The sequence below is a fragment of the Nipponia nippon genome, unplaced genomic scaffold (genome assembly GCF_047370975.1).
Source record: "Nipponia nippon isolate SJK-2023a ecotype South Korea unplaced genomic scaffold, ASM4737097v1 scaffold_3, whole genome shotgun sequence".
In the NCBI taxonomy this organism is placed as follows: domain Eukaryota; kingdom Metazoa; phylum Chordata; class Aves; order Pelecaniformes; family Threskiornithidae; genus Nipponia; species Nipponia nippon.
Window position 1 is genome coordinate 2,372,525 of NW_028262347.1, and position 24,497 is coordinate 2,397,021.

Sequence of the window (24,497 nt, forward strand, 5' to 3'; positions counted from 1 at the left end):
AGAACATCCTTTACTCTACTGCATGAATTCACGTGCATTCCTACGTAGATATTAGCAGCCTTACCCCTTTCCATGAGTGTCCTTCCCAACTCACCTCCACAATCTGCAAACATAAGACAGAGAGGGCATAGTTTGTTTGCCACTTCTTTTTTCCCTATATAAATAAGATTTTTCATCATTATTTTTACAGGCAGCACATGCTTTCATGGACTATTTTTCATCCTTTCCCCCCCCCCTTCAAAGCATTCAAATCCCCCCTAACATCTCTAGGCAGAAACAAGTGCGACTGCAACCCAAACCCTCCTTGGCCATAGGCAGACTCCAGGGAGTGGGGCAGGAGTGGGGAAGCTCTCTGCTGGCCCTCAGGTAGCTGGACCTCTGCAGGGTAAGAAAAGCAAGACCCCAAAAGCCTGACACCCTTGTGATGTTGGGATTCTGGGGTAAAACCATCCCTAAATGCAGTGTTTTTTGTTACTGTAGTAGTGCTGGTTGGCAGTTATTCACTACCAGTGAGAAGAGGTCTGTGTGTCAAGAAGTGCCACGAAGTAGACAAGAATTAAAAGGTTGTTATTGGGCAAAATGCAGCTGCAAACCTTCCCCCGTGACCCGGCGCCTTTTGCCAATCAGCGGGGAAATGGAGATGACCAGGGAGGAAAGATTTGCTGACAAAACCACGGGGGAAGAAATGGGAAGAGAGAAGGTTTAAAGGCAAAAAATTAAGAGTTTGAGTAGGAGGTCAGGACTATGGCAGAGACCTCGCAGCCCAGAAGCCCGCACTCATCTCCGAGTGTGGAGGGGTGACGCGTCTCCACTTGCTGCTAATGGGGTGATATTTGCTCTGCCAAGCCAGCATGTGCCAGCACTCAAATTGCTCCAATTTAGTTGCTGGCAGGTGTCAGAGCGGTCGCCCCAAGCGCAGCTCGCCGTCCAACTTACCGCATCTGCCTCTCATTTCATTCCTGACCACCTCCTTCACCTCTTCCTCCTGTGCCGTGGGGGAAAAATAGAGGTTAGTGGTGATTTTTCTACTTTGGCACCATCTCCCTCCACTCTGTGCCCCGTCCCAAATCTGCTTGCCCCACTGGAGGTGGCCTCTGGTGAAACCACCTCAACTTGGGTATGGCCGAGATCAGAGACGTGTATTCGATGTCACAGGGACCTCGGTTGAATATTTGTGGCTCACCAGGGAAATAATTCTCTTTGCAAATTCATGGCCACCCTGTAGCCAGCTCCTCTTGACACACGGGATCCCCAGCCCAACGTGAGGACCATGGCACACCTCAAGCCCGGGCTGGCTTTCCAATGAGTCTCTCCACCCTTTTGGCACTGTCCCTGAAGCTATGGTCTCTCAGATGTCCCTTACCTCTGAAAAGCTTCATCAACCCACCTGCATCCATGCAAAGGGGCTGCTTGAATCATACTGCAGGCTTGACCCATGGAGATGGGCTGTCGCACTAGATGTAGATGAGATGTAGCTGCACCTCATTTTCTTCTTCTCCTCTGTCTTTTTACCAGCTAATGATGTTCCCCACAGAGCAAGACGTCTGGTCTCATGGATTTTGTGTCTATCCCTCACCCTGTGGCCAGCCAACTGCCACTGCTTCAGCTGAGCATCTTCCATGTCCAGTGGTTGGTGTCCTACTGCACTTCACGTGGTCACTACCTCTTATCCCTTGTAGGGATGACAAATTTTGGGGCACTTACTGACTACGCAGGGAGCTGGGCTCTTCAGCAGCCCACACACAGGGCACCCTTGCCCACAACACTCATGCTAAAACTAATCCTGCCTGGCCTCCACACACTGAAAAGATGAAAGTACTGCATTGTATCAGTCAAGTGGCACAAAATACATTTGCTCAGGCAACAGGATGGAGACCCTAATGTTAGGGGAGCTGCAACAGGGATTTTGCCCTGACCCACGTGGGTCAACCACTCCTTCTTCAGGGTTTATAAACCCAGACCAGCAGCTTTTGCAGTAATGCGAGCTCCCTAACCGCTTTGAAAACGGGGCACATATTGCTCTTTCCTGCTTTTTCTTTGTATTTGATCAGCCCTGTGGCATTGGCACTGATCCTATCTGCCAAGCATCATGTTTGAAGCATCACGGGGAGGATGGGAGAGGGGAAATGTGGCTCTGAGTCATTGTTTGGGCTTGGCATTGTACAGGCCAGCACTGCTCCTGCCTCAGCCTGTGCACGTCTGACATCTTGACATCTCTGGGTAATGGCCAACACTCTCATTTCCCGGATATTCTCTGAATGAATCTGTTTCTCAGCATTTCCCTCCTCCCCTGCACCTCTTAGGGGCAGTTTGCCCTATTTTCTCTATTCAGGCCTGTGTAATAGGATGTGATCTTGGGCTAAAGTACTCACAGAAAGACCAGGATCTCCCTTTTCTCCTTTCTGGCCAGCTGGACCATTTTCACCCTGTTAAAAACACTTAAGTCATTACAAAAGCTCAGTAGATTGACCATTAAATGCTCCAAGAATAAGTGCACCTTAGAAAGGAAAGGATGCGCTAGACAGGGAAAAAGGCTCAGATGTTTTCCCATAAATTTTAGGGATATCTGTGAGTAGCTCATCCACATGCAAGGAAGCAAGAACAAAAGTGTGTATCAGAGAGCTGGGTGCAGTCTCCCAGATTTTTTGGGAGCTCTGCTCTATCCAAACAATAAGGATGTTACCAGCTACAGTTTAAGTCAGGTTTCTTTGCAGTTTGTAAGGGACCACAAAGGCTGAGGTGGAGGCGTGGAGAGAATCTGGCCTCCAGAGAACCTCTGGGAACCAGACCAGGCAGAAGATTGCAACTGGGATTGCAATCCCAGTGCTGAAAAGATGAAACACAGGGAGATGCTGAGGTTTGCCAACAGGGCTTTCTGCCTCCTAGGAGAAAATACCTTGAAAAATTTTCTGCTCAGAACTGGATTTGTTGATTAAAAATACTTTAAAATATTACAGGAAAAGAGCACAGGAAGAAAGATCTAAATTAAGGCTGCAATGGTCATTTTTCTCAATCCGTGCTCACTTACAGGGGCCGGAGCGCGAGGAGAAATCGCATTACCCTCCACCAACACATGGAGCTAATGCAATGCCACCTCCGATGCAAAAAGCCCTTGAGTCAGTTTTGGCAGGACCTGCAGCATGCAGGGACTGATCCGGAACACAGGTTGCAGGTTGGGATCTTGAGATTAAGCTCTCATTTTTATACTCTGATGTGCATTAAAAGGCTGAGCATTACCTCTCTGTACTGAAGTATGGCACTGGGTATTGTTTTACTCTTGGTCTGCCGTGGCAAGCACAGTTGAGGATGTGCTGGCCCAAAATATGATGTTTTCCCAAAGAAGTCTTATATAAAACAACTGGGAGCCCACAGGGATCACAGCAGTTGTCCCAGCTGGAGATACCTTCAGGCAGAAGTGTAGGCAGCATTGCCCATGTCCAATGCCTGGTGCTTGAGGGTAAAATGCTCTCTGTGCTTTTGTTGTTGCAAAATTTGGAGAGCTGAGAAATGCGACTTAGAACAGCCAGGGTTCATCCAGCCCCAATGCAGAGCTCTGCGCTGCTGCAGGGTGGTGAGGAACCTCACTGGGAGGCGAGCCCAGCTCATCCCCATACTGACCATTTCTCCTTTTTGCCCGTCCATGCCCGGGGGTCCCCTGAGGCAGAGCTGAGGTCTCCCTCTTTTCCCTCGTGGACCCTAGAAAAGAAGAGGAGAGCTCAGTTAGCAGTGCCCGAGCACCCTTTGGAGATATCCTATGCCACCGGTTGAGGTTTTCCCCCTAAAGCCCAACCAGGGCATCAGTAGAAGATACTCAGAGCTCTTCGGATTTCAGATGTTCCCCAGACAGATCAGACGTGATGGGTCAGAGCCCTGGGTTTTGCCCCCTCTGCCCTGGGCAACCATGAGGTGTTTCCTGTGGTCCCTCCCTGCAGAAAGGATGGATGCTGCAGGGGCAGAAGGCAGTTTTTCTCTCTCTGACACTCTGTCTGTCCCAGCACTAATTTAAGAAATGGAGTCTCAGCAGGAGGAGAAAGGCTTGCAGATCGAGATAATACCCTCCCACATCAGAAATGAGGGTGGCCTCGCTGCAGCAGTTCAGACCCAGGGACTTTCTCTTTTAATTTAGGGAAAAGACAAGTAGCCGTGTGGATGTAGAAAGTGGCATCTCACAGTCTCTCTTTAATCAGCATCCAAACAAAAGCCATTCATTATCTCATACACGGCTTCCTGAGCATGCAGTGCTTGTAACTGCTAATATAAAAACTTCCAGCCTTTTTAAACATACATGAGGGGATCTCGTACTTTCAGCTCCTTCCTCCCTTCTGTGATTCTTTTGATACATTTTTCATTGCAAGCTACAGCCTGGGGAGCAAGGGAAAGAAGAATAATGTTGCTGCTATGGTCTGAAGCTCCATCTAGTCCATTTTTTTTATTGTTCTGGAAGGGTCTTTCTACACCTGCACCCCTTTAGGGGAAGACTCAGGGGCAGTCCTTCCTATAATCACCCTGTCAGTGGTGAAGCACTGGGGGGGATTCAGCTGTAGCTACAAGCTGCTGAACAATGCTGGAGGCCCAGAGCATCCTCTGTGCCCTTGTACCATGGAGCAGATTGTGCTAAGTCAAGCTTTCATTTGATGATGTCTCAGGACACAATACAGGTGTTCAATCTGACCATAAGTACAACATGGTCCTTGCTGCACTACCTGCATTTTTCCTTCCTTAATCACTTCTTCCCTAAGACTTAACACCCAGTGCTGGGCATTTTTTGTTTTGAGGCTCCAAAGAGCAGGGTACAGACTTTCCCAACATGTGATGCTCTTCCTCTGTATGGGGGAAAACCAGGTTAAGGATCACTGAAGCCTGCATAAAACCTTTATACCACCCAAGTCAGAAGTTCTGCAAGGGGCTCTAGGACAGGGAGATCTTTCAGACCCAGGAGAGCTGATCTAATGAGGTCCAGACTTATTCAGACTTTTTCACACAAAATTTGGTCTGAATTGTCCCAACTTCTATCCTCAAAAGCCAAAGCAATTTTCACGAGTGTATCTTTACCAGCCCAGTCCCTAACTGCTGTCAGATGCAGCTACACATCAGCTGAATTCTCCATGCTATTGAATGTGCTTCTCACTTGGTGAAGGATAATCACTGGTGGCTGAAGTCTGGATTATTTGGCTGAAATAATTCAGCAGGGCATGGCAGAATAAAGAAGAAAATCCTGCCAGGGTCTCTACCTCCTTTCCTTGTTTTCAAATCAGCAGTGCAATCTACTTCCCATCTAGCAGAAAACTCAAGTATTTTACAAACCATGTGTGTGTATGTGTGTACATGTAGTCTCTACACACACATATATATACTTATATATATACACACACACATATGAGTACTAAATTCTTACACATACTTATATAAGGATACCTCACTGAAGGGTGAAACGTGACACACCAAATACCTGCCAGACTTACAGGCTAGCAGGAGTTAAAACAGGGCTGTCCCTGAGACAGCTTATGGGAAACACCTGGTAGTTACCCAACGTCAGCTTTTCTTTTGTTCTTGATTCTTTCGTGTTAATTTATGTATTCTCTTGTTCAAGCCTGAAACTCACCCAGTCCCACCAGCACAACTGAGAAGGGTTTTTTCATTTCCAGTCCTCTTTCACTTGAAAAGTTCTTTATTACTTAATGGATGCTGTCTAAGGGCGAGTGATTAGCATTAATCTCTACCATCATCCCTCCGCATTATGTTGGCAGCAGCAAGACACTCTTCATTACCATAGAATCTGGGGGCAGCATGTTCCTGCTCATAAACAGTATTAACATGTCTCATTTCCAAGTCTTTTTTTCACATTTCAAAAGGTGCCCAGCATGTCTTGCATACAAAGACACTTATTAAGTATGGCCCACAAATGGGGTCTGAAAGCCACCAGCTCCTTCCGAAACCTTGGCATCCTGCTCCCCAGATAATTAGCAACAGGAGGGGTGCACTTGATGCCCTGCTAACTTGAAATTATCAGCCTTCCTTTCTTCATTGAGAGGTCATGTCTTACACTGCAGATAGGAAAAGAAGAGAGGAAAGGGAAGGAAAAAATCTCTAGTGATAAATGCACCAAGAGATGAAGTTGATCAAGATCCCACAGAAAGACAGCAGACTTTGCAGCCATCCTCTCTCAACATGAAAGACCTCAGGTGCCAGTTTACAGGAGGGGGTTGTCTGTGTACACGGTGACATGTGGTGACACATCTGGGGTGCTACGTCACATGAGGATGTGAGGTGCAACCACTTGGAGGATACTTGGGAAAGAGACTTCTAGCAGAGCTCCCCTGGGAAGGTAAATCTTTGAGGTCTAGGGCAGCATCGTACCTTCTCCTGCTCTTGGAGGAGCATGACTGTAGATGAATCCTCACTAGGGCTGCCCCAGCATAAGGCTTTCTAGAGAGTGGAGGGGCCATGATGGTGTTTGCCCATGTGGGAGGTCCAGGTCTGGCTGCAGGGGAGTGGGAGGGGAGGATTTTTCCTTACTGATGTATGATATGACTAAAATGGTAAGGAGAAAACTAGATCTCCTGGAAGCCAGCTTATTAGAGTTTATCATTCATGCCCTCCTCACACCAGATCTCACCAGGGGATGCTACGGACCACTTGCTGCTCACCTGTGGCCCTGGTTCGCCCTGTGGCCCTTGAGGTCCCTCTGGTCCAGCAACTCCAGTCTTCCCAGGCAATCCCATTTGTCCTTTGAAGCCTCCCAAGCCAGGAACTCCCTTGGCCCCCTGAGAATCACCAACAGAGAGCAGTTCAGAGTTTTTATCAAGCACAAATGGTTTTCTAAAATGGGCCAGTCAAACATTACCCAAATGCTTTCATGGTATTGGCAATAAGGGGAGAATCTTTACATTCTGCTTTGTCTGCTGTTGTGCTATTTACAGAGCATCAGTAGGATGGTAGAGATCACTTCAGCTTTGTTCTCCACCTTCACTTGTCCAGAAGGCACCTCACTGCTTGGTGACATGGATGTCCCCCTTTCCAGGATGATGCCTGATAATTTCTAATGCCCAGCTCTCCCTGTGTATGTAAGCAGAGTCCTTTAGTCTATAACCCTGGAAAAAACAGTGACTTCTCAGGAGGAAAAAGGGAGTTACCAAGAGCTGGCCTATAAATTTCCTACTCATCTGCATCATTGATCTTCCTCCTGGAGCTGCTGTGAACAGAAAAGGCTCCCATGAAACACAGCAGAAGGAAAGATCTCCAGTCAGCCCAACAACCAACCTTCAGCAGTGGCTGAAAGCAGATGTTTGTGGGAGAGGAGAAGAACAGGAGAGGAAGGGAGTGATATTTCCCCAGAAATAATCTCCCAGTCTCCAACCATTCACAGCTCAGACACTTAGTGAGCCACAGGTGTTGCTTGACAAGAGAAGAACCCTTAGTGTTTGACACAGATGACCATCAGGGGATGAAGATCAGAAGAGCTGTTATCAATAAAAGAAACAAATTCTTTAAGATCCCAAATCAGCTGGAGACCAGACGGTGGAGCTGAATGCGAGAAGGGCCTGAGGGGCTGGAAAATGACAAAAGACTTGATGGAGGCTGCTGGGATTATTGTGTGTTTTTCTTTTTTTTCAAAACAGTTACTGTTTTAACCGAAACCCCATTTTTTCCCTCCATGGAAAGGTATATATTCTAGACTTGTTCTTTTAGGGAAGAAAATGCAAAATTAAGCAATGCAGAGAAGGAAGGAGTGGGTGGGGAGTGATCAAGGTGGGGACTTCTCAGGGAGCTGAGCAGAGCCCGGGAGCAGGTCAGCTTGGAGACCTTTCCCACTCCCATGGCCTGTTGGCATGTTTGCCCAGGAGGCAGCAGTGTTCTCCACTTTTTCTGCCCCACAGCATCCCAGGCACCCTTGAATAAACTCTAACAATCCCACTTCGAGGTTTTGGATGGCTTTTCCTCTTACTAAGCAGGCACCCTCCTGGGGTTTTGTACATTGGCAGAGGGTGAATTTAAGGAGACCTCCCTCTCTTGCCCTTTCCAACTGCAGTTCCAGCCTTAATGCTCCAGACAGTTGACATTTGCCCACTGGAAAGGGTATCTATGATGTAAAAACTGTATAATTTTGTTAACTCGCCCTGATGGATGTGGGATTTATTCTTTTATAAATGACAGCTCGATGCAGTCTGGTGAGTACTAACCTTTTCTCCTTTCTCCCCAGGAATCCCCGAGGCACCATCATCTCCTGATGCTCCCTGTTCACCCTGGAGGGAGCCAAGATAAAATCATGGCCAATGCGGACTTGGCAAGGTTGCAATTTGCTGAATGAACTGTCTCTTCTTCGGATTACAATATCATTTGCTGAGTGCAACCCAGAAGGGTCTCTCAACCTGCACATTGGTGGTACTCAAGGAGACTGAAAGAAATTTCGTTAAAAAACCCCATTACTTGACACATGCAATAGTGCCTGTGGAGCATCACGGCTGGAGTGGATGAACCTGGTTGAGTCTTGCAGAGGCGAGTGAAGAAGTCCCTACCCCAGATGTCCAAGCATCTTCACCCAGATCTATGCTGGCTTATAGGAATAGATTCAGAATAACTCCATTTGTGCCCCTTGAAAGAAAGAATCATGTTGCAGAGGTGGATTTGCAGCATCTACAAAGCTTTTAGGAAACCTCCCACTTGTAGGCAGATACATAATTTAGATATTCACCTTTGGTCCATATGGTCCATCCAATCCTGGGATTCCTGGTTTGCCAGGACTGCCAATTTCTCCCTGTGGATGAAAAAGCAGTGGATGGGCTGTAAGCCCACACAACCCCTAAAACATTGGGAAAACTGTCTCCGAAAATGGCAAGGTAAGTGGTACTTGAGAGGGAACATGATGACACTCCTGGTAATAAAAAGCCTAAGTATAAGCAAAGTCCTACTTCAGACCAGTATAAATTTTAGACTGCCCTGACTCCAAGCCCACCTACATGAAAGTAGGTGGGAAATTCACTGAACAGTACTTCAGTTACCCAATAGGCCAAGCTGATGAAGGAAAATATTAATAACAACAACAATAACAATAACAACATATCCCATTGGCTCAGCTATCAACAGCTCCCTTACTTCTTATCAAGCTTTTCAAAACCCTTCATAAAAAGACCATTAAGGGTCATTATCCCTGTTTATAGAGGAAGGACCAATGGTGCTGACAACTGGAGCGATGTGCCCAGCAGTAATTGCTAATTGAGTCCAGGCAGTTGCTAAGCGACGGACCAGGAGGGGATTTGGGCAGGGTCCGTTTGGGTTTTTTACCCCGGATTATCAAAAAGTTCCCTGCAAGCCTTAAAACCTCCCCATCCATGGATCCCTGCTCTGCATGGCCATGTCCCCCTGTGCTGCAGCCCCGTGCCACCAAGAGCGACTTCTGCCAGAGTTAGGGTGGCTTCTTCATGCACGATGCTATCCTGGGGATGAGTGGGAAATGCTGCTGGAAATGGGGCAGCTAGAGGATGGAAAGCTAGGCTGAGCTCACCTTGACGCCCTCGGCTCCGGGAGCACCGATGCGTCCTGGGAGCCCTCGTAAGCCCTGAGGATAAAGCAGATGATGGACATTGATGATAAATCAAGGTGAGGGCAGGAGGGAAGAACACTATATGTGCACAGAGCTAGCCTTGAGGTAGTGCTACAAGCTCTTCCCTTGACCACAGCATCTTTCTTCGTCAGCCCCACTACAGCCTGGAGCTTGAGCTCTCTTCTCTGTTTGTCCCAAACTTTATTTCACAGAATCAGGGAGTGTTTCAGGTAGGAAGGGAACTCTGGAGGTCATCTTGTCCAACTCACCAGCCCAAGCAGGGCCACCTAAGGCTGGTCGACCAGGATGATGTCTAGGCAGCTTTTGAATATCTCCAAGGATGGAGATTTCACAGGATCTCACCCATTTCCTACCTTTGCTCCCTTCTGCCCGATGTCTCCAGCGGCCCCAGGATCACCTTTTCCTCCCTACATAAAAAAATAGACAAACATACCATGCAGAGCCTGAAAGGTTAAGAATACAGCCCTGGTGATAGCATCATCTTGCATTTATATTGTGCTTTTAACCACCAGAGGCTCCTTGAAAATTTGCAGATCATGGTCTTCTTGCTGCTAAAAATGCAGCCAGCTCTGGGGTGGGATTGGGAATGACCCTGCGGAAGATGGGTGACTGCAACAGGGCTGCTAGTGAAGTGGGACAAAATGCTGTGATGAGTTGCCACAGGGTCAGTATCTTACGCTGGGCAATGTTTGGAAAATGATCCTTGAGGACCGGGGTGTTGGAGTGAATGTTACTGAGGTTTGGGAGATAATGGAGTGGCAATAATCACGAGGACCTGCACTGTGGAGATGTTGGATGGTCTCTCTCAGCTCTTGTGTTGATCACTGACTGCCCCTGGAAATTGAGTCTGTCATTCCAAGTCTGGATCATTCAGGCACTACCTGAACTGTTTAGAGGATGTTCATTAATTTCAGCGAGGTCTTCCTTTCCCGCTGTCTCCCAAAATCTTCTACTGTTTGTTTTTTTTTTTTTTTTTTTTTTTCTCTCATGGGAAAACAAAAGAGAAAAACCATGAGCAGATTTCAGCTTGTTTCTAGAAAGTAAAGTGAAGACATATTCCCACTGAGAATCACTTTGGAGATGTGTTTACAGTAATAAGGGGCCGAAGTACCATCCATGTGCAGGAACTTATTTGGGGGCAAGGAAGGCAACCTGTCGTGACAGAGAACCAGCTCATCCCAGGAAAGCAAGGTTCATAAAGGCTTTAACAAATGATTGCTTTATTCCCTGATCTGTCCATCAGGCAGGTCAGCATCGAGAACTGGACTAGGTACATGAAGGAACTTGAAATTTGGGTCTTGGTAAGTAACAAATGAAAACTCATGCTGAAAAACATGGGAAAACTTATAAGTCTGTCACTAGAGACATGGACAGATTCTCTGCTGGCATCCAGAGACTGGCACCTCCTGAAAATTGGGCCGGGATGCACATTAAAGACTTTCCCAGGAGGTTTAGGAAGTGATTTCATTTCTCCTTTGGAAAGACTCACCCTGAGCAAGAACCTGCCTCCAGTAATGAGGCACATAGGGTGTGGGAGCAGAAATGAACTTAGGGCTGAGAAAGGCACGGAGCCTCATTCTACCTGCCAAACCAACCGTGTCCTTTCCCACTACTCACCAGCTTCCCCTTCTGCCCCTGAAGACCTCTGTCACCTTTGGCTCCCTTGTTTCCGTTCTTCCCATCGAGACCTGCCGCACCCTGCCAGAAAGAGGAGAAAAATGAATTTCTGTGTCAGCTTTTGTAGGAAGGTGGCTGAGGACAGTCGTCAGGATGGAAACTCAATAGTAAGAGCTCGGAATAATAAGAGGTCAGAAGCTACCCTTATACTAGCACCAAGACCTGAGACTGGGATTTAGCACCCGTTCCTCATGGGCTTGCAAGCCGCTAGCAAATACAACCTGTGAGTTGATTTATTTATAATTACAGCTCGGGAAACAGAAGCACACGGCAGCTAAACAGTAGTCCTGGGCCAAGAACATTGCGGTGGTGATGGCTGTGGTTGAAAATAGGAGCAAGGGCATTAAGCAAGCAATGTGAGTGGCTTAGAGGGATGCACACAACCTTGGGTACTGGGTCTGCAGCTTCAGATCCGGTCAGTCAAGGTAAGCAGTGCTGGATGGTGAAATTTGGTTTGGTGAATGAGTGGATCCAGGCACAGGATTGCTCACAGCTGCAGTTCAGAGAAGATCTCCCATCTGGGGAGCTGAGAGCCTAAAGAGAGATCCTCATCCAGCTCAGACTTGTGGGCAATGCTGGACAGAGGTGATCCTCCAAGAAGACACCTTTTTGCCACACTTTGGAGGTTCTTAGCTTGTGGAGCCACTTTGCAGCTCAGCTCAGCATGGGACGTTGAAGCCACCTCCAGCATTGGGGCCAATTTGCGTGGGGTCTCCCACTGTTTCAATAGCAAACTAAAAGTTACTAGAAATGTACTAGAAATGCCCTTCTATTTTATTTTATTTTATTTTATTTTATTTTATTTATTTTTTTTCCAAGGCTGCCACAGTCTACTCATCCATTCTGGCCAATTTTGACTGCAGTTTTCAGAACCTGTATGTGAGATGAAATTGGATTTATCCCCACTTGAGACACTGATTGCACAGGGCTCAGCTCAGTCAGAGGAGAACGAATTGGCTGTTTAAGCAGATCAGGAGATGAACAAGTGGCATTCTCTACTTGGAATTAATTTGCAGTAGGTTGTTGAAAGGAAACACATTTATTAAAAAATATATATATATATAAAATCAGCCACCAGATTTGTATGCCCAGCAGACTCATCACCTCTCCAATTACTCCTCTCAGTGATGAACGGACACTTCAAACATGATCACGGTGACAAGCAAACATTCCCAGAGACACACGGGTGGGATGGTGCTGTCCCTGACGGTGGGTCAGACTGTGAGGACAGACCGGTTACTTTTTCATTCCCAGATACAAAAATTCAGCTCCTCCTCTGGGAAACATGTTGCTTCTTCAAACCCCTCCCCAGGCCTCAACATATTTTACATTTCAGAGTAAGAGGAGTATTTCAGAGCTGACTAGGCGCTCCTCCATGGCTCTGCTGGTAACGTCTGGATCAGGTAAAGTCCATGTTTCTCAAGCACTGCCTACATTACCAGACACAAACATCTCGTGCAAGCTCTTTATTTACTAGTAACTATTTATTGGCATGATCAAGATAAAGTTCCGTCTGAGGCAGTAAATGGACCATAAAACCCCCAGCTAACTGGAGTTTATCTGTTTGCTAGGACAGATTGCTTGCTTGGAGGGTAATAAACATTTTGGTTTGATAGTTAAATCTCACAAGCCCAGGATACCTTCAAGTGCCTGGCATTTTTGAGATAGCTTTGAACTGGGTACAGATCCATCCGGCCAGGTATTTGCACACCTATATCCAAGGGGATGGGCAAAAAAGCTTATTCTGGAGCACTGACTGATCCTGAAGGAACCTGACACTAGGTAGAGATTTCCCACTTAGCTTTAATATTTCTCTTAGTTTTCCCTAGTGTCTCCTGTGTCAAGGAGAGACCTTTCCTTGTTTTGCTTTGCTTCGAGGACATGGTTTAGTAGTGGACTTGGCAGTGATAGGCTAACGGTTGGACTAAATGATCTTAAGGGACTTTTCCAACCTTAACGATTCTATGATTCTATGATTCTATGATTCACTACCTGCCCATGTCCAACTCTCATCTCTTCCATCTGCCTTAGATCATGAGATGCTTCTTGCCTGCTCTTGACCTGAAAGGAGCCCAAATGGCTTTAGGAAGAGTTAAGCTCACAACATGTGCTTGTAGGCTGAATGGTAGCTGGGTCTAAGCCATGCCTACTTGGTCCAGCAAACATAAGCAAGTTTTTGACCTGGGTCTTATCTCACCGTAGGTGGACTCCTGCTCATCATGGGCTGAAGAGACTTTGTCATATGGACTAGAAGGTTTATAGTAAGGCTTGAACATGACAGCAGGTCTGTCCCTGCTTCAGCTGGCAGGGAGAAGCAGGTCAGAGAGATGATGCTTTTCAAGGCCATCTGCACCCAGGACAAGAAAAAGATGGAATAGGAAATAAAAAAAAAAAAAAAAAAAAAGAGAGGAAGAGGAAAACGTTTGAGCAGTAGGCAAGGGAAAAAAGCTGAATGGAAATTTGTTCCCTCAGATTTACATTCCGTGTTCTGCCAGGCAAATAAAGGCTGGGCAATAAAAGCTAGTAAAATGGCCGTTTAAAGGCAATTACTGGTGGAGTACTGGAAATGGCTCTTGCTCTTTTGTTCTGTTATTAAACTGTTGCTGGAACAGGCTTCATTTAACTGCAAAGACACGAGGTACCATGAAGGCACAGCATCGCAGAGGCTTAGTCATAAGTCCTGTGCGCTGGCTGTGACGCAAAGAGGTCTTTGAGCAGCAGAGGATCTCTGCTTCCAGGAACAAATTCCCGTGAAGCTTTGGGCTGGAGCCAGGGAGGAGCCTGCCTTGTCTCCAGGCTTATCATTTACATTCAGATGAACGAGCTGGGGAATTAGCTGGGTCACCCTGGGAAAGTGTGAAACCCATCAGCAGAAACAGTGCCCCAACGTCATGCCCCAAAAGGATCAATCTGTTCGAAGACACACATCAAAGGTCTAATGCATTTCTAAACCATGGTGTAGGCTGCAACCTCTGCTAAAAGGTTTCCCACCTCCTGGGCTTCAGTGCTCAATATTTGATGGGATGATGCATATGAAGTAGCTGGGAGTCTCAACCTCAGAGTTTCATCTGTGTTTTAATCCCTTCCCTGCTGTGTCTTTTGTCTAGACTGTCCTGCCCACAATTATTTGCTGCAGTCCTGAGCATCCTCCTCAAAAAAATCCTTTCCTTGTGTGGGAGGTAGGGCTCTCTTGTCGGTACCTCTTCAGAGTTGTCTACCCGCCACTCTTAGCTATACCTAGAGCTTTTATGCTCTTAATATCTGTGGTAAAGTCAAATTCCTGCTTATAACCATGGCCATGCCTACCACACCCTGGGTTACAGGACCTTGATTATTGCTTAGTTTTCAGATCCTGCAGAGTGCTCTCTGGTTTTGACTGTAGTACTGTGCTCTGTAACAGTGGCAAAAGTGTCCTTTAGCCTTCCTGGGATGGCCATATTTAGCATCCGATTGTCCCAGTGTTAACCAGAATCCCCTGACTTGCTCTCACTTCTTGCTTTGTCTTCAGGTCTACGGCTTTGCTTTCACGTCTTGTGAACTCCATCACCCTCGATGATCAGTGTGGACCAAAAAGTCCTGGATTTCTCCCATCCTTCCTCTCACTCACATAATGGTGGCTCTGCTCCAACATGAGCTTTGGCAGATGGGCTCTGGCAAGCATTGAAGAACGAAGCACATCAGAAATGGTTCTGAGAGCAAATGCAGAAGGTCCAGGGATCTGGTGTGTTTCCCACCCTTCAGGAAAGTTGAAGCAGGACACTCTGGGAATAAGCACATGGCTGCATGGATGGTGTTACCACACAGACCCTGGCTTCCTCAGTTATATGGCAAGAATCCATAGGCTGCTGGTCAACTTTAGAGCCAAGCTTAGAAGAGGAGGTGAAGAATGTCTCTGAGCTCCAACTTGTACACCTAGTGAGGAGAACTGCAAACCAGGATGGAGAGGGCCAAGGCACACTGGTAATTGTAGACCCTGGAAACGCAAAATAGGGAGCAATGGCAAGAGAGGGAGAAATCAGTATTCCTAAGAGAGCTTTAGGGAGAATAATGGGTCAATCTGCCAGTATATTAATGCACAAAGCATGGGAAATAAAGAAGAGGAGCTGGAAGCCTTCATACATGATCAAGATTACAACTTAATAGGCATAACACAGACTGCAATATTAATATGAAAGGGTGAAGCATGGCAGGAATATCAATGTAAGCGCAGTGCTTTTAGAAAAGAGCAAAAAGGAGGGGGAAGTGTCTTGAATATCAAGAATGCACTCATTTGCCTTGAGGTCCAGTTGTAAAGGCAACTAGATCCATTTAAATTCTCTGGGTAATGATTACAGGGAGAAGACACAAATGCTGTCACTTGGTTGGGAACTTCTACAGATCACCAAATCAAAACAGTAAATGGATGAGACTTTTTACAAGCTGGTTAAATTACTCCAAGTGAATTCAGCAGGACAGAAAGGGACCAGTAAATTTTTGCAATAAGTTGGTGGCAATTTGTGGATATGAAAGATGGAATTAGAGGGAGCTGAAGGAAAACGAGAACCGCTAGCCATTACCTTTAAGACTTTGCATAGGACAGACTGGGTACAGGTAGACTGGACCAAGTCATGTCTGTCTTCAAGAAAAGGGGAGAAGAGGACTTGGGGAATGATACATGAGACAGCCTAGCCTGACTCTCCAGCATAACTTGGGGGAAAAAATAATCAAAGCATCTGAGAGTACTTAGAAGATAAAGCGAGACCTGGGTTTGTGAAGAACAAGTCACATCAGGATGTTGCACCCTAACAAACACAGGTGCCTGAAATAGATGATGTGAATCATGCTCTAAGAGTACCCTAAAGCTGCCAATAAAACAAGTCTGAGCATGGCTCTCTTGGATGTGGAAAGTGAACACGGCAGACATCTAACCTGAGGTCAGATGAATTTCACCCAGGATGTTGTATATCATGGCTCTTCCAACACAGCCCCAGCTCTGATCTGACTTTCGCAATTTTAGAAATTTAATGAAGGACCAAAACCAAGCTCTATTATCCCAGTCTAGCTCCAAGCACAGCACAGATAGCATCAACCTGCACCAGCAGAATCCCTAAATATTTCCAAAAGAAAGATTACTTAGCTTTCCTCAAATATTGATTGACAAGATACCACTTTCTGGTAGTTAACTGTGTTATGTGCCGATCCCTGTGGGTGCCAGTAGAAAACAGCACGTCATCCAACTGTGACTGGATGGTTGCTGGCCAGGATGGTGGAGTCCAGCTGTGTTTCCTTCGCACTCAGCAGCCCCAACAAACGTCTTCACTCTACTCCTGCACTACTACTGGTTGTCACCTATGAAGTCAGGTGTTCACTAGAAAGCAATTTCAAAAATGGACTTGATCCAATGCCTATGTGCGGTGATCCCAGACACTGGGGTCTTACAGCACGTTACAGCCTCATCGCTTTGGCAAAGTGCTCAGAAGGTTGTTTACAATTAGGCAGGGGTTGAAATACTTAATAGAATGAGGACCTTTTTCTCAGTGAGCAATTACCAGTCTGGATTATGGGCTTGTAAATAGTTACACAGCCGTGACCAGTAATCAGTGGGCAGCGCTGAACAGCTGTGGAGCCTTCACAGCAACAGATTGTTGCTGAGAATCGCCCACTTACACACTAAGAGGCATAACTGGGGAATAGGTTAAGAAAATATTGATATTTCTTATTGCAATTGAACATGCCCATATTTCCATGACCTGAGAAAAAGTCCCAGTCACCTTTTGGTGTTCCCTCCTCTCCTATTCCTTCCATTCCCAGATGAAAAGAAATCAGTGGGGACTTTTTTCACTTTGGACAACCTTGGAGACCATTTTTTCACTTGGGATTTCTTCCAGGTGAAACGGTGAAGTTCAAAGGCATATAAACACTTTTGCAAACCAAAATTGCTTTTCTTTTTTTTTTTTTTTCCCCCAGTTACAGTTTGTCAGGAAACAAGGTGAACTCAGAGATTATCCAGGTCCTCCAGCATAATAGTTTTCCCTCTGGCCAGCAACATGCACCCCATGAGCACTGAGAATAGCCACTTGGAGTCCAGTCTCTTAAGGATATATACATTTCTCATGGGATATACAACCTATAGTCACACTTCTTAAGCATTTGAACATGAAACATCATATGTTCATGTCTGGCAATGCCCCCTAATACACTAAAGGCATTAAAAAATAATAAATAAATGCATATTTCATGTGCTCCTTAATGCAAAATGCAGCATCCTATTAAAACATACCTCTGGCTGTGGTCCCCCCTGCCCACGGCTGGTTTTCCAGCAAAGCCTCTTTGAACGTGGGCTTTGTGGAGCAGCACCGAGCCATCATCACCTCATCCCACCCTGCAACCCACACACATGGCTGTGGGGAGAGGACCAGCAGTGCAAGCCCGTCTCCATGCCCAAAACTCTCAAAGGCAGAGAAACATGCTCCAACTCACAGCAGAGCCTGGCAAGCCTGGTTCTCCTGGCTCCCCCTGCAAGGAAAGCAGTGATGAGTTACTATGGGAAAGAGCTGCATTTCACCTGGAAATGGGGATTGCTGTAGGAGATACCTACAGCTACGGAAAAGGAGACAAGGGGACCTTTGGGGACCCCTCTGCAGCAGCATTTGGAGGGGGCAGGTAGGATACCCCAAACATCTCAGCTGGGCAACTGAACGCAGCCCTACGTCTCCATTGACTATAATTGGAGCTTAGACAGCAGTTCACACCTCATGCCTAAATATTGACATTTCAGCAAATCATTGTTGACTATTTTATCCCAGGAAAGATGCCAGGGCACTCCGCTGCTTTACAAAATGGGAGAAACCTTTAGGGCTCTCCTGGAAAAGTGCAGCTACTTCTGCTCTCTGGTAGCCCCATAACATTTCAATTAGCAATTTTGCAGAGGGAACGCAGTATTATATTCTGTGAGAAAACTGTGAAGGGATTTTACACACCAGTTCTTGCAGAGGATGCCTTTACATAGGTGCTCACTGTACTCACCTTCTGTCCCACCGGTCCTCTTGTTCCAAAAAGCCCAATCACTCCCTTGGAGCCAGCTTCACCTTTGACTCCCTAAAATTTTAAAACCCCTGTCAAATACATTTTAATTACCTATTGCTCTCGAAATGACCTGCCCCCACCCTGAGAGAGACCAGTAGAGGAACCCATGGAGATGGCAAAGAAGATGACAAAAAGCACCATTTCTATAGCAGACTTCAGCCCCAGGGACTCCAAAGGTCTGTATGGCAGCCACTGCTTGGGAAGAAAGCCACCAGCTGCAGGATGGCTCAGCAGAAACCTCAGCAAACTGTTCTGTATGAGAGTTGGTGCCCCGTCACGGGGACTGAAGGAAAACAAGCAGAAAATGGTCTCAAAGCCTCTGGATGAGCCGCCTCCTTGAAAGCACTCAAGTACAAGACCCTGCTGGACTTACTGGTGGTGAAGATACAACTCTGGGACTCTGTCCAAAGTCGCTCAGATATTTGGCCAAGAGGTGTTCTTGCTTTAGGAGATGCTTATGTATTATTTTTTTATTAGAAAGCAATCTGACAGATATCATGCATGGGTTTTCATCTGACTTAAATAAACAGGTAAAGAGGTATCACCCATGAGAGCTTCTCCATGGTTTCCTTTACAGTCACTGGGGACCTCATCAGTGCAATCAGACGTGGTAAGGACAAGATTTCCCCCTTCACAAGGGAGATGTCCCCACTGGGTCAGGCAATTCCCACCCTGAACTACACTGATTATACAGGTACCCATGGGAAATAACAGGAGCTGGATGTCTAGCTCAGACAGGAATGCTGCTGTTGTAGACACTTATATTTATTCAGCAGAGTCTCTGTCCCGGGTCAGACTTCTGGAGCAAAAAGCATTAACATAATATGAAAATAGGGATGATTAGTACATGGAGATTTAATCTGTGACTCAGTCTGAGAGTGAAAGAGTTACGTGATTCCTCCCAGTGGAGCAGTGATGGGTTGAGAACTGAGACCTCCACAGGGTGCTCTCAAAGAGCAAAGGCAGACGGAGGAGCAGGCGACTTGCTCTGCCACCACCCAGAGGACAGAAGAACAGGAACAGAGGAGCCAACCAAGCCTTTACAAAAAAACGTCACAAGAGCTGCAGGGTTTGAAGTAGCACAGCCAGCTCTTGGAGGCAGAATGAGATGTGGGACTCTTGCAATGCTGCAGTAATTGAATGGTCACTTTTCCCAGAGTGATCCTGTACTGCAGACACGGTCCCAAAACTGCAGACACGGTCCCAAAACTACAGACACCTAGTAAACTGGATGTGTATCATGTTCCCAAGCCCCAACCCGGCATCCTCCTCTCCCTTTCTGTCTTAAGAGCTGGGTGAGTGTGTCCTTGCACCATGTTTTCCAGCAGGCACGTGGGAAAGGAGGATGCAGAGATACCAGTCCCTTCCTCACACCACCAGTGACCTTTTGCTGTATCTCTCAGTTGCAGCAGGAGGCTCATACCTTTTCTCCTATAGGCCCATCCTCTCCCTTCTCGCCTTTGTCTCCATCAAAACCTGGCAGGCCCTGTTCACCCTGAAAGGTAAAAGACAGAAATTAGTGGATTGTGCCTCTCTCCTGGAAGGACCCAGCTCTCAGCCACTGGCTCTGGACCAAAGTGCTGGTTCTCAGTGCTTATCCCAAGCTCAGTGTTGATGCCACCAACAGTGGGGAATGGACAGCTTAAAAAGTAAATAAGAGCCAAACTTACAGGATCTCCTTTACTGCCTTTGTAGCCCTGGGGTCCAAAAATAGTCATAGGCTCACCCTAGAGAAAGGAAACACAGAGAGATGTAGACACCTGGCGATACATGAACTCATGGGTCCCACTGGATGGAACCGCACTTGCTATGATGGGCAAAATGGTAATTCACACATCTGCAATGAAGGCAAGCATTTCCCAAACTGTGGTCCATATGCCAGGGAAGGCATGTATGCTTCACAGCACAACATTAATTGTTAAGGTTAGTCTGTCCTTAACTAAAAGCTGGATTATGAACGTGCACAGAAGACTACAAGAAGTCCTGAGGTTTGACAGTGACCTCTTGCTCCAAAAAATGTTGGGGCCCACTGGCATTATCCTAGTCTAAACATCATGGCTGGAAATGGAGCTGTGCATGGCACGACCCTGAGGTTCAGTTCCTGATCCAAGGCTGTCAGTGGTGGGACAGGTTCATATCTGACATGGTGGCTTGGCTCCTTCATCATTGTATGTCACTCAGGATGTCAAGGTTTGTGACTCTTCCCAGGTGTGGGAGCTGGATGTAGGCAGGATGGTGAACTGGTCTACTCACGGTGTCCTGATTTATGGACACAGAGTTGGAGCTAAGGAAGGGGAGTGGCACTCAGAGGTAGTTTTTGGAAGGCCAGACTCCCAAACTGTCATCCCAAGAGAGATGGTAGTCACAGGCATGCAGTAACCCCATGGACACATCTGTGCCAAGTCTATTTATCAGCTCAGCAGCTGAGGAGGGACATTTTGCTCCTCAGAGAGTGAAGAACCTGCGACAAGGCTATTCCCATGCAAGAAATGGCTCTGCTTTGGCAAAGCAATGTTTGTGTCTCCAAAGTGGTTATGCCATTCATAGTTTGGAGGGAGAAGGGTTGAAGCCACCTTCTAATGGGCAACTGTAGCCCATTTGAAAAGGACTCCCTTTACACCAGCTCTCTTCAGTGCTGCAAACATCCCTGTTCAGGGTGACTGTGCTTTGCTGCTGGAGTCTTAACAACCACACATCCATCAATATTCCCCAAACTTTGTCAATCTTTCGCAGTTTATCCAAGCATCACCATCACCATAGAACCCTGATCAAATTCTACCTTAATATACCCTCCTGCTTCCCTGCTCTGGAGGGTCTCTAATGGAGCCGGGATGGGGCTCAATCAATTTTGGGGACAAAAGGGAGAATAAAGATCTTGTAGTTTAATCCAATACATAGCACAGGCCCTGGGATTCATGCAGTTACTCCTGTATTGATCAAGGGAGAGTTAGAAAGAAAGTTAAGCCACAATCATGTGGAACAAACCCAAGCCAATTCTTCCTCCCCCCTCCTGTTTTATCTCGCACTCCACCTTATATTTTATTAAGGTATTCTTTGGAAAATGCATTACACATTCCTTCAGCTTGGAAAGTGTTTTGAGGCCTCTTCATGAGGCAGATTAAGAATTGATTCGTCTCTGGAGCAAGTCCCCTTTGAAAGTAGCTTCCTCAGAGACAAATCGGCCTTAATCATTTAATACTGCATGACTCAAAGGCAGAATCGTCATGTAGGTTTTATAAAACTCATTTTCTAACAAGCCATTTCAGCCAGGAAGGAAGTTAACAAAACACTGGGCAGAAGTTCAGCATTTTCTGTGCATTTTCCAGAAGCACTTGGGGAGTTATTTTTGCATTACCTGCTATGAGCCAACTCTGGCTTTTAAAAATTGTGGTATGCTTCGGGGTGAGCCGGTTACACCAAAATCAGTGGAAATTTTCTTCCTCCCTTAATTCACAGGAGGTATTTTTTTGCCCCAGCAAATAATTGCCAAAATGACTTTTTTTTGTTGTTGTTTTGTAGGATCCCGTCAAAACTATCACACAAGCTCAGCTCGGAGCGGTGTGTCCAGTGCAAGGATGGCATCAACAAAGTAGATTGAACCCAGTGGAGACCCCCGAGTAGGGGGGCATCTACGTGTTGTCTTCCGCTACCTACATGGGTGTACAATGTAGAGAGGATGGATCCCGGCTCCTGTTGGAGGCACACAGTGAAAGGACAAGTTGTAACAAGGGAAACTCCTATTAGACAGAAGGTAAAACTTCTTCATCATGGGGGTGGCCAGATGCCTGAGCAGGGACACAGAGAAGCACACATGAGGCTCTGAGCCTCAAATCCTGAAGATTTCATTGGCAATGGGCTCTTGATTCAGGCACATGGATGGCAGTGCACACATGACCATGGATCGAAGGTAGGATTTAAAGTCCTCTTCGATGAAAGGCATTTGCACCCCATCATCTGTGATCCTTGCTCAGTGCTCCACGCTGGGTGGGCTATGCTCACCCACATGTAGTGATATGAATCCTATAAAATCACTAAGACCCCAGATATTTGAAAACACATATAAATATTTTTTTACCAGTTACACCTCTACCTGGTAAGATCACTGACTCATTTAAATAACTGTCCATCTGCTCACTAGTAACTATAAAATCCTGAAAACCTTTTACCCCACCTTCCCCAGAAAGTCACAATCTGGAATGTCCTTACTCTTTCTCCCTTGGGTCCCAGAAGTCCCTGATCACCCTGAACACAGGAAAGAAAAAAAGGCAGTGAGTGATTCCCTTTTTACTCACTCTTCTTGCGTGGCTCAGTCCATTGATTCACATTCCAAGCCACTAAGATCTATCGCATCTGGAATTCAGTTCCTCTGGGCCCTCTGCAAAATTATTAGCTTACCACAAGAGATTGCATACAACTAGAATTTATTGCATTGACAAAAAAATAAAGACCCAGACGGCTGAAGTGGTTTGCCTGACTCCATGCTCAGCACATCCATGATGTGGAGCTAATGCTGGATTTTGATGTCCCAATGCGATGTAGCATCTCCATGCTGCACGGATGTGCCTACACTACATCTAGGATGGGAAGGCATCCTATATAATACAGGATTTCCCAACTTTCAACCTCAAATCTGGCATGCTTTACTGAGAGTGTATGAAATATTAGCTGTTCCTGGAAGTTTTTTATAATGGGCATGGGACATGAGGCTGAAGGGCAGGACTCATTCCTGATGGCATCTCATAACCTTCTCCAGTGCTCAAGACTGATGTGGTGACAGCAGGAGAAGGGGGAGGCTGCAAGGACCAGGTGGGGACAGGAGAGTAGAGACAGGCTTTAAAACTGCACCTGAACTGCTTCTGAGTGGCAGAGCTGTCTGTGGATCCTTCCTCCAGTGTCCCATTGCACACCCCTGATATTTGGGACAAAATCTGCTCTTCTCAGTACTACACTTTCCAAGGGTTGCAAGTGGGATGTAGCAGAAGGAGACTGAGGGGACTCCTGCCCACCGATACAAATGACAGGGTATGTGTTGCCTGGTGGGCAGTCGTTGTCCTGCTGATGCTGCAGGATATCTGCTCATCTGACCCCATTTCTCCAGCCCTACACATTTGGGGATCAACCAGACCACACCAGGGGTCCCTTTCTGTCCAAACTCCCATGTTTCCTTCCAAAAAGAACCAGGCATGCATGAAGACAGCATGCACCCTTATCTCAGCCCAGCCGGGGCTGCTAATGCCACTTCACACTTCCACACACTGATCGAGGTCCCCTCCCAGTCCGCCTGCAGAAGATGCTGGGATTATCCCCATTGTTTTAACCGGGGCATCAGCAGGGTGGGCTGCTGCAGAGAAAGGCTCTCCACAACCGTGCTTTCCTCCACAGGCACTGTGTAGATAAGATGACTGTTGCTTACTCTTTCACCTTTCACACCCGGGAAGCCTTTTAGACCCTGCAAGAAAATAAAACAAGATGTGAAGATAAATACCAGTGGGGGAAGGTGTTAGGCAAGAGCAGCCTCCACTTGAAGGCAGAGCTGCCTCCAAGGATGGGCTCCACCATGGAGAAGCTGCTGGTGGGACCTGCACAGGAGCCTCTACTCTCCTTTCCTTCTCCCTGAGAGCAATTTGAGGAGAAGTCAATCACAGTGGTGCAAAGAGAAAATTTAGCCTTAAGCTTCTGCCCACCATTGGGTCTCAGGCACAACTCAGGATTTCTTGGTGAATGTATAAATTTAGCCAACGTCACCCATTTTGCAAGATATGTAGTGTGATTTTTGTACCCTTAACATTAATGAGATTCATCCCCCACCTCTCAGAGAGCATAGGGGAAGGGTTGCTCCTGGAGGGCTCCTCACAGGTGGAGGTGACAGGGATCCCCAGATGTCCCCCAGGGCAGGTCGGAGCCCCTGGAGGCAGAGACAGGATGGGAACCACACCTGGAGAGCTGAAAAGCCATGGTGGTCACCCCAGGTGTAACCCATTTGCAAAACTGGGGACTGGCAACCTTCCATGATTATGCAGAGAGGTGGCACCTTCCACCTGCAGAACTGGCAGCTCATCACAGGAGTGGGCATGGACAGGATGGATGAGGAGGAGACAGAGCACAGATATTTCCCAAAGGGCACAAAACCTGGAGTTTTCCAGCACATTGTGCCCTGTGCTGCTGCTCTGACCACGGGGACACATCATCTTGC

The 24,497-nt window shown here is 46.8% G+C and overlaps 1 protein-coding gene across 1 annotated transcript in view; it reads right to left on the minus strand.

Annotated features, from left to right (window-relative positions):
• Positions 1-24,497, minus strand: part of LOC104010519 (uncharacterized) — a 133,944-nt gene that overhangs the window by 8,363 nt on the left and 101,084 nt on the right. The window contains exons 68-83 of the mRNA XM_087765542.1: positions 23,718-23,753; positions 22,511-22,546; positions 19,975-20,031; positions 19,728-19,799; positions 18,245-18,316; positions 17,699-17,734; positions 11,180-11,260; positions 9,916-9,969; positions 9,503-9,556; positions 8,693-8,755; positions 8,181-8,243; positions 6,648-6,764; positions 3,619-3,696; positions 2,373-2,426; positions 937-985; positions 65-103 (exon numbers count right to left, since the gene is read on the minus strand). Of these exons, the coding sequence (XP_087621668.1) occupies positions 65-103; positions 937-985; positions 2,373-2,426; positions 3,619-3,696; positions 6,648-6,764; positions 8,181-8,243; positions 8,693-8,755; positions 9,503-9,556; positions 9,916-9,969; positions 11,180-11,260; positions 17,699-17,734; positions 18,245-18,316; positions 19,728-19,799; positions 19,975-20,031; positions 22,511-22,546; positions 23,718-23,753 (961 nt within the window). The remainder of the gene's footprint in view (positions 1-64; positions 104-936; positions 986-2,372; positions 2,427-3,618; positions 3,697-6,647; positions 6,765-8,180; positions 8,244-8,692; positions 8,756-9,502; positions 9,557-9,915; positions 9,970-11,179; positions 11,261-17,698; positions 17,735-18,244; positions 18,317-19,727; positions 19,800-19,974; positions 20,032-22,510; positions 22,547-23,717; positions 23,754-24,497) is intronic.